Consider the following 13230-nt stretch of genomic DNA (forward strand, 5'->3'; position numbering starts at 1 on the left):
TATATGTTAAGGCTTCTAAACCTTGATATCCTCCATTATCCCCCCAATGTCTTCAGCTCCGACGTCCCAACCTTTTTCTAAGTCATGCCAAAATATTGTTCCTAAAACCAATTATATTGAGGAGAAGGAAGATGGGGAAGCCTACCGGAAAATTGATGCCGAAATATGTAGAGAAATGCTGCCAAATCTTCCGAAAGAGAAGGGTTGGACCTCTGAACACTTGGTTCAGTACCAAGGGATCTGGCTAACCCCTACCTATGCCTTAAAAGCAGCCGTGCAGCTTCAACACCATTTCAACTTATTCCAAACAACCGGAAGTTCTACCAGCGCCGCCCGTGGGTCGTCGCCCATATGTTTCTTGGCCACAATTCCGAAATCAGGTACGACGTGGCTTAGAGCACTCATGTTCGCTACACTCAACAGAAGCCTCTATGATGCTGCCTCTCCTCATCATCCCTTGCTCACAACTGGGCCCCACGACTGTTTTCCTTTCTTGGAGATGGAAAACATGCTTGGAAACCATGTTCACAGCCGTCCCGTAACCTCACTTGATCATGATCACGACGATCGTGACAGTGGTGATGGTATGATTAATAATTATGTTCCGCCTACAAGCACTACTCAACTCTTTGCGACCCACCTGCCTTACTCTTTGTTACCAAAATCCGTGACTACTTCTAGTAGTGCTTATTGTGTATCAAAATTCGTTTACGTTTGCCGCAACCCTAAAGATGCATTCATTTCTTTATGGAAGTTCGGGAACAAAGTTAAACCAGTAAACACAGGACTTGCACCCTTATCAATGGAAGAAGCATTTGAGCTTTTCTGCCGCGGAGTCTACCCGTACGGGCCCTATTGGGACCATGTGCTAGGGTTTTGGAAAGCAAGCTTGGAAATGCCAGCGAAAGTTTTGTTCTTAAAATATGAGGATCTCAGGAAGGAGCCATCTACTAATGTGAAGAGACTGGCGGAGTTCTTGGGTCAACCTTTTTCAGAGGAGGAGGAGAGCAAAGGGGTGGTGCAGCAGATCATAAAGCTTTGTAGTTTTGAGAATCTGAGCAGCTTGGAGGTAAATAAAACCTCCAGGACGCAACAGTACTTTGTTAAAGCCAATATTGTCTTTGAGAACAGTGACTTCTTCAGGAAAGGACAAGTTGGGGATTGGAAGAACTTCTTCACTGATGACATGGTAAAACGTATGGATCAGATCATAGATGAGAGGTTCAGTGGTTCTGGATTGACATTTGCTAATCCGTAGCTAGCCTGAAAATTATTTGCTTAATTACTTACGTATTATGCTTCTCTTTGCTCCATTTAACAATAAACTTGGCATATTAATTATGATCGAGCGGTACCACTATGAATAAAAAGGATTATGATCGAGTGGTATATATCAGGATATCGAGGTATATGTGTGTGTCTAGTCAACTAGCTAATTCGCATTTTATGATCAAGTAGTATTATGCACATGTGCGTATAAAAGGGATTATGATACAAGGATTTGCTTTCTTCATAATTGAAATTTTTATACGTTTTCACAAATCGCGGAACCCTCCCTCATCCCCGCTCCCATGGTGTATTGGTTTCTGACGGTCCGTGCAAGGAGGTTGGGACCAAGGAAAATGCATGCACCACTTGTTGAACGACGATCATCGAGGGAACTGACCCAGTTAATTAGCATCGGAAAGCTGCAAAGAGAGAAGTGCGGAACAGAAGAAAACTTTGTTTCGAAAGCAAGATAAAAATCTGAAAAAAAAAAAAAAAAATCACAGACTGCAAGGTTCTCCGAGGAAGGAAAGAGTTGTGAACTGCAGAAGACAACGGTTGAGAACGACAAAACAAAGATTCGCCACAAACCGTAGCAGAGAGTTGAGAACCAACGAAAACAAAGCTTGAGAGCGAAAGACAAAAGACTAAATGAAATTAAGAAACGGAAAGAAAAGTGAAAGACCCAAAAGAGCAATGCACGATAATCGACACCTGGCATGGACAATTCTGACGTTTTCACTATAGCAATGATAAAAAACAAACAAAAATCGAAAACAACGAGAGTGTTGAAAGCATTAGTAATGTTCAATGAGTATTGAAAATATTGGTAGTGTTATAAATGTCCACATAAATTTTTAATGTTCATATAAAATGATATTGATTTGTGAGATAAAGGAGGATCGTACTTTTAAAGATGTGTACTGTAAATTTCAAAATGTTTGTTTGAAGTTACTCTATAAATAGAGCACTTCGACTATAAGATAGACAAACAGAGTAAGAAGGGAAATATCAATAACATCAGTATCTATTCCTACCTCTTTTATTTGTTATCTTCTTGTACTATAATTATAGTGTAATATTTTACATATGTTTTGCTTCTGTCACTAATAAAGATTATCTCTTTAATTTTTACCTATTTATAACAGAAAATGCAATTTGGGCACTCGAAACAAAATTTTAAAGTTTGAGTACAAACAAGATAAGAATGTTATTTTTATCACTTTTTTTATACCACATTTGGATCATATTTTTAAAACAAAACGAATAAACAATTAAAGAGGCAGTAATTGATATCTTGGTAACCACTAGTTACTCGACAATATTTCTCATGATCAATTTATCAAAGTACTTATTTTTTTATGTAGGTAATCATTAAAAGATCATTCTTGCACACGAAACAAAACATTATTAGTCTTAACCTCCAGGACCCAACAGTACTTTGTTAAAGCCAATATTGTCTTTCAGAACAGTGACTTCTTCAGGAAAGGCCAAGTTGGGGATTGGAAGAACTTCATCACTGATGACATGGCAAAACGTATGGATCAGATCATAGATGAGAGGTTACGTGGTTCTGGATTGACATATGCTAATCCATAGCTAGCCCTAAAAATTATTTCTTAAGTACTTATGTATTGTGCTTCTCTTTGCTCAATTTAACAATAAACTTGGCATATTAATTACGATCTAGTGGTACCATTTTGTAAATAAAGTAATGTTAGAGAGATCAAATTTTACAAATTTAATGACATAAGTTGATGATTGGATTATTATTTAAGTATTAATTAACGTGCTTATTTTTAATTAGTGACACATAATTTAATTTGCAAATTTAGATTATATATCATTACTCTTATAAATAATAACAAGGAATCACTTTCGTGTTGCCATTTTAGATAAATCATGTATATATTATTCAATATATGTGTGTCAACTAGCTAGATGCAATTTATGATGGAGTATTATTATGTATATGTGTGTGTAAAAGGGATTATGATGCAATGGTTTGCTTACCCCATAACTAAAATTTCTTAGCACTATGTTTGGATGAAAAAATGTAAGATTATTAAGAAATTTTAAAATGACAGAAATTAAAATGATGAGATTTTATTTTCTATAATTTATGAATTTTCTTGTTTGGTTAATCTAAAAGAACAATAGAATTGAGAATGGAATTTGTTAATTTTAAACTCTTAATCATAGAAATTGGGAAATGACACCTATTTACATGGAATTTAAACTTGGGAATTAGAAGCTCCAAATTCCAAGTTTTTTTTTTTTTCACACATAAATTCTAAATTTCTATATTTATAAATCCAAATAAAGGAATTGGTGCATTTCAATTTATAAATTATGACTTTATCCAAATTCCAAGTTTATTTCCTTCATCCAAACATAATGTAAGTTTTCACAAATCGCCGAACCCTCCCTCGTCATCTTCACTTTGGGAAAATTTTTGAGCGCCAGAAACATGGGTACATTTATAAAAATTAAAAAATTATTGTACCAAAATATGAGTACATTTTTCAAAACCAAAATAATAGATACTAGGCTTAATAAATTTGGTAAATTCTTTGATTAAACTTGACCGGGAACATTCTTAAATCAAAGAAAAATTATGTACCCCATATATGTGACATATTACATCGTCCAGAGGAGTGATCCTTATATATATATTTTCATCCCTACTTAGTATGAGGCCTTTTGGAAACTCACTGGCTTCGGGTTCCATGGGAACTCCGAAGTTAAGCGAGTAACACGCGAGAGCACTCCCATGATGGGTGACCCACTAGGAAGTTCTCGTGTGAGTTCCCAGAAACAAAATCGTAAGGGGGATGGATTGTGACATCCCACTGTGAACACGAAAGTTCCTTGAAACAGGAAACAAGAATAACGTGTACAAAATAATATTTTTGGGTTTAATGATTTTGGGGTTACGATCTCTTTGTAATTTGATCCTCTGATTCTATCTCCGTAAGATGTAGATTTGTTGATCCAAGGGCCGTCGAGGCTTGATCTTGGATGAATAGTTGTAAGTTTCTTCAAGGGCCTTCGTGGCTTTGATCTTGAAGGTTGATGGAAGTTTCTTCAAGGGCCTTCGGGGCTTGATCTTGAAGGTTGATGGATGAGCGTTTCTTCAAGGGCTTTTGGGCTTGATCTTGAAGAATGGATGTGTGGATTTGTTTGTTGATCCAAGGGCCGTTGGGGCTTGATCTTAGGATGAACGATGATGAATGAATCTTCAAGGGGCGTTGGGCTTGATCTTGAAGAATGGGTGTATGGGTTTGTTGAGGTTGTTGATCCAAAGGGCCGTTGGGGCTTGATCTTAGGATGAACGGATGATGAATGATGAACACTTTCTTCAAGGGGCCGTCGGGGCTTGATCTTGAAGAATGGTTGTGTGGATTTCTTCAAGGGCTTTTGGGCTTGATCTTGAAGGTTGATGGATGAGCGGATCTTCAAGGGCTTTTCGGCTTAATCTTGAAGAACGATTGGATGTGTGGATTTGTTTGTGCTGTTGATCCAAAGGGCCGTTGGGGCTTGATCTTAGGATGAACAATGAACACTTTCTTTAAGGGCCGTCGGGGCTTGATCTTGAAGAATGGTTGTGTGGATTTCTTCAAGGGCTTTTGGGCTTGATCTTGAAGAACGGTTGGATGTGTGGATTTGTTGATGTTGTTGATCCAAAGGGCCGTTGAGGCTTGATCTTAGGATGAACGATGAACACTTTCTTCAAGGGCCGTCGGGGCTTGATCTTGAGTTGGTGGAAGTTCTTCAAGGGCCGTCGGGGCTTAATCTTGAAGAACGATTGGATGTGTGGATTTGTTTGTGCTGTTGATCCAAAGGGCCGTTGGGGCTTGATCTTAGGATGAACGATGAACACTTTCTTCAAGGGCCGTCGGGGCTTGATCTTGAAGAATGGTTGTGTGGATTTTTTCAAGGGCTTTTGGGCTTGATCTTGAAGAACGGTTGGATGTGTGGATTTGTTGATGTTGTTGATCCAAAGGGCCGTTGGGGCTTGATCTTAGGATGAACGATGAACACTTTCTTCAAGGGCCGTCGGGGCTTGATCTTGAGTTGGTGGAAGTTCTTCAAGGGCCGTCGGGCTTGATCTTGAAGGAGGATTTGACGAAGAATGAAGAGGGCTTTCTTGATCCTTTGGGATTTTCTTGAGAGCTTTAGAACTTTAAGGCTTCAAGGTTTTGGTGTGTGGGGAGTATTCTCTTCCATTTTGGGAGTAGAGAAATGTATTTGTGAATTGGTTGATTTTGGTACCTTGATGGAGAAGCCTATTTATAGGCTTTGAGAATGAATCACCACCACAAAATATTTTTTTCCTTTCCAAGCACCATTGCCTAATTTTCCCACTTAATGCAATATTGAAATTGAAGTGGTGTAACTTATGGCCTAATTTCCCACTTAATACTATTTTAAACTTGAAGTGGTGTAACTTATGGCCTAAATTCCCACTTAATACCATTTTAAACTTGAAGTGGTGTAACTTATGGCCTAATTCCCACTTAACACCATTTTAAACTTGAAATGTGTATGCTTTGTCATTGCCCAAATGAGAAAAACTTACTTTGATCCGTAATGGATTGAAGTGTGCTTGCCTTGTCATTGCCCAACATGAGAAGAAAAACTTGTTTTGATCCTCAATGGATTGAAATGTACTTGCCTTGTCATTGCCCAAAATGAGAAGAAAAAACTTGTTTAATCCTTCAAGGGTATTTCTTCCTATTTTGTTGAGTCACACGCCATGTGTACAATTTGTACAACACGTGGCGTATGCCATGGATGCCTTGACACGTCAAAACTTTAATGCGTTGGTGAACATTTGTTTCACCGAAATTTCGATGTCTACACCCACATCGTCCAGGGAAGTGATCCTTATATGTATATTCCCATCTCTATCTAGCGCGAGGCTTTTTGGGAGCTTACTGGCTTCGGGTTCCATGGAACTTTGAAGTTAAGCGAGTAGCGCACGAGACCACTCCCATGATGGATGATTCATTGGGAAGTTCTCGTCTGAGTTCCCAGAAACAAAACCGTGAGGGGATGGTCGGGGTCCAAAACGGACAATATCGTACTACGGTGGTGGAGCGGGCCCGAGATGTGGTGGACCCCGGATCGGGATGTGACAATATAAGTTTAAAATAAAGGTTAGAAAAAAATAGCTTAACAGATCGATTTTGTATAACATTCGTTTATAAGATTAGTCTACATGACATGAGCTCTCTTAATAGGATCCTGTCTTACATTTCCATTTACGTTGTAGGGAAGTCATAACATTTTTTTCCCCTTACATTTTATGTTTCCGAAAATGATTCTATCAAATATTTTTATTTTTCCTTTGAATTACTTTTGTGTGTGTGTGTGTGTGTGTGTATCCTATTCCGAAAATGATCCTATCAAATATTTTTATTTTTCCTTTGAATTACTTTTGTGTGTGTGTGTGTGTGTGTGTGTGTGTGTATCCTATGCATTTCATGACGATACTGTAGGGGAGGTCCTATGGAAGAATAGTGCCCAGATGATCAGGGTCCCTTGACTTGCCAAATGGTTTCTGGTATACTTATATAGGTCGTTAGAGATGCAATACAAACTTATTTAAGATTAAAATTTGAAATATTATATGAATGTGTACATTTAAGATTAAAAATTTGAAAATTATTTTTATAAAAAATTAATAGGTATAAACTTATTTTAATTTAATTTTGAAAATGCTTTGAATTGAAAAGTAATTAGGAGTTTAATGAAGGTATGAGTATTAAAATCCTAAATCAATTACTAATTTTTATTTTTAATAATTATGTAATTGACTCATTAGTACATTAATAAGAGGGACCTTGATTAAAATTTAACAACTAATAAGATCTCAGTCAATAAACATTAGTAAATAGAGACCGGATACTAATTTTTCTAAAATTAAATATTGTGCATCATTCTTCATACTCACAGTTTATATCCCAATTTCTTCTACATCCATAACAAGTAAATTGTCTTAATTTTTCTTCGACCCCTGTCACTGGTTAATTATGTTGACTAATTTATGCTGCAGGTATTATATATATATATATATATATTTATATATCAACATATGTACCAATAGGAGTTTATATATGTACAAAGATGATTTAAAAAAAAAAAAATTATTTTCATAAATGATACGTGACATCTCATTTTGAAATTTAATGTATTGTATTTTCAGTAGTAATGAAATTACCAAATGCCCTTGAGACATTACGGAAACCCTCATCGTGGACCTCAATTTTTCTTCACCTTTCAACTCTTATTTTACTCATTTAAAATGGTACTCATTTTAACAAACAGATGGCCGGAAATGGAACTCAAATTAGAATTATAATGAACAAAGTTATACCGAGACTGTGTAAATCTACGCGGGACAGCTCCAAATTCGAAATTTCCCTCGTGCAAAGCGCACCACTGCTCGGATTTAATTTTGAGAGCAAGTCCAACTATTTGAAAAAAAAAAAAAATACGCTGACATTCAGCCTATTTAATCCACTCAGTGAACATTGATAGATTCTATAAACAGTAAATTGGTCAAATACATTTTCAACTCTAAAAAATGCGCTAGCACAAAATCTAGAAATGCATTGGCGCAAACGATCTCTAACCCTACAAAATGCGTTGGCACCCAGTTCATTTAAAATATTATTAATTTTTTTTATAAAATAATAAATTTTATTTAAATTTAGTTTTAATTTTGGATATGATTTTTAATCAATCTCGTCACGCTACGTGTCATTATATGTTTACAATAATTTAGCCAAGATTTCGATAAGATTTTCAACTAATCTTGTCACGCCACTTGTCATTATCCGAACGTACTATTTTGTGGATAGATTTCCGATTAGATTTTTAACCAATTCCAACATGCCACGTGTCACTATCTTGTTACAATAATTTAGCTGAGATTTCGATAATATTTTAACCAATCACGTAGTGTTCATGTGGCAGTGTCTAGAACCTTATCCTTTTTCTTTTTTGGTCTATATAAACTCTACATCGATCATCATTCACACACCAAACTGAATCCTTCTTTTTAGCTCAGAATCCTTCTTTCTCGTTTTTAGATCTTAGGTTCTTACAATATCTTCTGTAAAGAGATTGTCCAAACAGTTTGAGGAGCAATAGAGAAGCCCTGCTCTCGTTTGAGTGCAGGGAAGAATGCCCTGCCCTTGTTTCTGGTGGAAATTAAACTGAGAGCTGTTGGGAATTAAAATATAGTTTTGATGGGTTTCAAAAGCCCAGTCTTTTCAACCATCATCCATCACACACTCTGCTCAAACCTCTCCCGTTGCCCCTCTTGCCTCTCTCCTTGCTCGCCATCTCTATGCCTGTCCTGCCTGCTCTCCCCCTCCATAACTCTCCTTCCCCCTCTCGGAAAAACAGAGAACCGCCACTAAACCATCTTCAATGACCAACCTTTCAAACTTCCCAAAACTACCTAGGGCCCTCTGCTACTCCTTGGCCGTGCCACGTTCGGAGGAAAACGGAAGTTTATGTTTTGACTCTCGACGAATCCAACCGTCCCCGACTCGGTAAGCTTTAACTTCTTCTTCTCAAGACGTTCCCTCAAATTTCCAGTGAGATATGATGTTTGCATACGTACTTGGATTTTTTCGAGATGCATTTTTCGTCGGGAATTACTTTCAATCAAGAGTCCTGTTACGTTCCCGTTGTATCTTATCTATCTTTGGCCATGGCTGGTCCAAAAAATACTTAGGTTAGTAATCATAAATCACAAAACTATAAACGAGTATCTTTTGTCTTGTGAAATATGTTTTAATGTATCTGATCTTACTTTTTTGCATGTAATATTTAGTCACACAGTTGAAGCTACTTTTGACTTAAAATTTTGAATATTTAGTTAATCTCACAAGGTTAGAGTGCAATATCTGCACTTAGGTATAATACCGAGCGATTCCCCAGACTTCCTGTTGATTATTGCTTCTTGGTATGGTCATCTTTTCTTTCATGTTATAAGGGACGTATGAGTATCGAAATAGACTTGTTAATGTGAAGTATTTTGATATAGTTATGTTTTGTGTTCTCAGAAAATAGACGAGAAAGCAATCACAGAGGTATTTCTAAAAGTTTTGGGCAACCTTATAAAATGTTGCAGATGCCTGTGGAAATGCCTCACATGGAATAGGTAATATCAGCTATAATGCTCGCTTGAATTATTAATTCTTCGTACAGTCATTTAAAATTTCTTTTATACACTGCTAATTGTTGTTTTAGATTCAGTGTACGCGATTGACTCTTTTCATTGATCTGGGGTTTTAGGTGCGAAGTGTTAAAAACACGGATGCAACATCATCTGGGGAGGTTACAGCCTACAATGTTGTTCGTCTAGAGTTGGCCAATGCAATTGGAGTTTACCTAGAAGTAAGTTTGACCTGAATTATATGTGTTTTGCCATCTGTTCTTCATGCCCTTTGAGAGTTCTGTAATTTTCACTTTGTATCTGTCTGTTATACCGTTGAAGTTACTGTGACTTACAATTGTGAATGTTTGGTTATCTCACCAGGCCAGAGGTCCAATATCAGCACTTAGTTATGTCGAGGAATTCCCTAGACTTTCTGCTGATTTGAGATATCCAAACTGACGGAGTTCCACAGGTATCCACAAAATTCCAAGATAACATATTCTAGTCTTTGTAAGTTTGGATATCACAAAATTGGTGGGAATTGAAAGTGGTAATCAAATTGGTCTTCAATTTTCAAAAAGTTGAAAATGAATTAGATGTCAAAAGGCCACGAGTTTTTCGAATTTGGCTTTCAATTTTTAGTTTTTAACTTTCAAGGAAATGAGAACTTGAAACTTAAAATTGAAAGGCTTTTATTGTTTCATCACCTTTTTTGTTTGTTGGACGGATAATTTTGTCTATTAAAAACCTATATACAATGAAATAATACTATTCAATTAAAGATCAAAGAAAATACTAATTAAACTAATAACAAAATTAAAAAAATAAATTAATAGTTACAGAATCATACTGCAGAAGTGGGGTGCTTAATTTACACACACAATTTGATATGTATGATTTTAATTGAGATTAGCATAGGAGTTATAGGCTGATGAATGGTTTAACCCAAAATCACTCACTATAATTGTTAATTAAAAATACATACCACCTTCAAAGCTAGGTACAAGGAGCAACCAAAAAAAAAAAAAAAAAGAAAGTATATATATATATATATATATATATATATATATGATGGTGTGCATCACTTGCATCCGATCCATCATTGTAAACATCAGCATAATGCAACTCTCGAGCACCGCGTCTAATCCCAACTATTGGACACTTAGAACTATAGTTTTCTTTGCATTCTTTGTCATGGTTGAAATCAGGGACATAATAAAAAATGTAGCCGCTTGGAACTCCATGTTTTATGTAGCATATATATTTTGAAAATGCAACCCTACGTCTTGGTTTACAAAGGCAGTTCCACTGTTAGCAAGTGCTTCCATTGATGCATTACTTGCCTTACGACTTTAAATTATCAACTAAATTATCCGTTGCTCCAAAATCACCGCACACCAAACCAACAATAGGTGGGTTTTTGAGAATGGTTTGAATTTTAGCTTATTACTAAAGAAAAAAAATACAAAACGCACATGTAAAGACACTGAAAATAAAAAAAATAGTGGATTAATCGAAAATAATAAATAGAGATAAAGAAAATTATAGAGAAAATTACTTCTAGTGTCTTCAAGATCGACGATCCTTGCATCCGATCCCAATGTGAAGCCATACTCCAAGAGCATGGGTAAAACTTTAGTACCCGGGAAAATCTGTCATTTAAAAAGTCACTTTCTGCAGTAATCTATTCAGCCATGCTCTTGGAGCATGGCTTTACATTGGGATCGGATGCAAGGATTGTCGATCTTGAAGACACTAGAAGTAATTTTCTCTATAATTTTCTTTATCTTTATTTATTATTTTCGATTAATCCACTATTCTTTTTTATTTTCAGTGTCTTTAGATGTGCATTTTGCATTTTTTTTTCTTGAGTAATAAGTGATAACCTTAAGATTCAAACAATCCTCGAAAACCCATCTATTGTTGGTTAGGTGTGCGGTGACTTTGGAGCAACGGAGAATTTAGTTGATAATTTAAAGTCTTAAGGCAAAAAGTAATGCATCAATGGAAGCAATTGCTAACAGTAGAACTGCCTTTGTAAACCAAGACGTAGGATTGCATTTTCAACATATGTATGCTACATAGAACATGGAGTTCCAAGCGGCCACATTTTTTATTATGTCCTTAATTTCAATCATGACAAAGAATGCAAAGAAGACTATAGTTGTAAGTGTCCAATAGTTGGGATTAGATGCGGTGATCGGGAGTTGCATTATGCTGATGTTTACAATGATGGATCGGGTGCAAGTGATGCACACCATCATTCGTATTTACTGTTTTCTGATGGAATGAGGGTGAAAAATGTTGATACTGCCGATGACTACGAGATTACGACAAGAAAATTGAAGATGAATTCAAACCAAGCAAGAAGGATCACCCGATTTTCTATGTTATTGTTGGGTGTTTGATTTGGCTGTCCTCTGTATGCACTCGCCTTGGAATATCACATCTGTGCAGTGCCTATTAATTTGGATCAACGCTTTGATTTAATTGGCTTGACTGGTGTTGTTTGCTTCAAGGGTGTGCGTGTGTTTTTTAATCAACAGATGTAGTGAATGATTTACATAGACGTTGCTATCGAGCAGGCAAGCTTCTGCATTCTCGAGTCATTGTTGGTCTTTTGAGTTTTGTGGATATTTTGTTTGAGTAATGATGTTCATATGGTCCTCCTCTTTCGTTTGTGTCGATTGTTAGTTTTGAGTCCGTTTCCAAAACCAAAAATGGTGGTTAATTGTGCCAAATTGAATATTAAAGTGCCGGCATGAAATTTTTAATGAAGTTTGAGAACATACCATTTCTTCATTTTAGTATACAGTTTGTACTTAACGGCTCTACATATGGCTAAGAGTTGGATGAAATATTAGATCATGCTGAAGCTAATCTTGCTTCCAGCTATGTTGTCCCTTGAGCAAATCATTTTCCCAATATATGGAATCTTGGTTGCAGTTAGTGGATCTCTATTTCACATTTCATTTTGGATATCGATTGTTTCTCACTTTGGCTTGTATGTGGAGGATTTGGATTTACTCTCATCTCAATCATGGTCCTTTGTTATCTTATCTTAGCTTATAATATATGTATGTTAAGGCGTAACTCCCCGTGATGTTCTAAGTCTGCAGATATATGTCTCTATCCTAAGTAATTTGGAGTTCATTAAGGTTATTGTGTTCTTTTTCACTATATATTTGTCTCTTGGTCCCTGGATTTCTCATTTGGACAGATCTTTGTGTTGTGACCTAGTTTCTCCAGACAAGGCTACTCTCAAATTGCCATCTAGTTGTCCAATTTGCACTAAGCCTGGCCACTGGCCGAATCAATGCGCCTGGAAGAAACAGGTCCCCATTGGCGTAACTCAGGTTGGCAAGGGCTATGTAGTAGATGGGCGGTGTGTTATTCTGCTTAAGTGTGCTTATTGTCATTAGAGTGGTACTCACAGGGTTCCTGACCACCCGGATTGGAACAAACTACTCAAGGAAACTGGAGGGGATGTGCCCTTGCACCCCTGTTGGTTCGATACATCACCTGATGATTGATGAAGCTGAGGACGACTGGGTGCATGTATGCAGCAGCTGTTGAATTATTGTTTCATTTTAGTGCTCTATGTTATATATATTTTATTGTGGACCCACGTATGTCTTGGAATAATTAAGCTAGATAGCTCTGTTGTCGTCGCGGATATATATACTTTGTTGTTGGGTGTTTTCTGTGTTTGATTTGGCTGTCCCTTGCCTTGGAATATCACATCTGTGCAGTGCCTATTAATTTGGATCAACGCTTTGATTTGA

The 13230-nt window shown here is 36.6% G+C and overlaps 1 protein-coding gene and 1 long non-coding RNA gene across 3 annotated transcripts; both read left to right on the top strand.

Moving 5' to 3' along the window:
• LOC103929121 (flavonol sulfotransferase-like) lies at window positions 1-1396 on the top strand. The gene has a single exon (XM_009338271.3). The coding sequence runs from the start codon at window positions 47-49 to the stop codon at window positions 1256-1258; it is 1212 nt and encodes a 403-aa protein (XP_009336546.2). The 5' UTR covers window positions 1-46; the 3' UTR covers window positions 1259-1396.
• A 6925-nt stretch (window positions 1397-8321) lies between these two features.
• LOC103942805 lies at window positions 8322-13230 on the top strand. 2 transcript variants are annotated; one of them, XR_007260167.1, is made up of 5 exons: window positions 8322-8834; window positions 9351-9448; window positions 9583-9684; window positions 9827-9917; window positions 12686-13230. It is a non-coding gene; the product is annotated as an uncharacterized LOC103942805 (long non-coding RNA). The 2 variants fall into 2 exon arrangements; XR_007260166.1 differs by having other exon boundaries at window positions 9827-13230.

The sequence above is a fragment of a genome, unplaced genomic scaffold, assembly GCF_019419815.1.
Source record: "Pyrus x bretschneideri cultivar Hongxiangsu unplaced genomic scaffold, Pyrus_bretschneideri_v1 Contig3, whole genome shotgun sequence".
NCBI classification, from domain to species: Eukaryota; Viridiplantae; Streptophyta; class Magnoliopsida; order Rosales; family Rosaceae; genus Pyrus; species Pyrus x bretschneideri.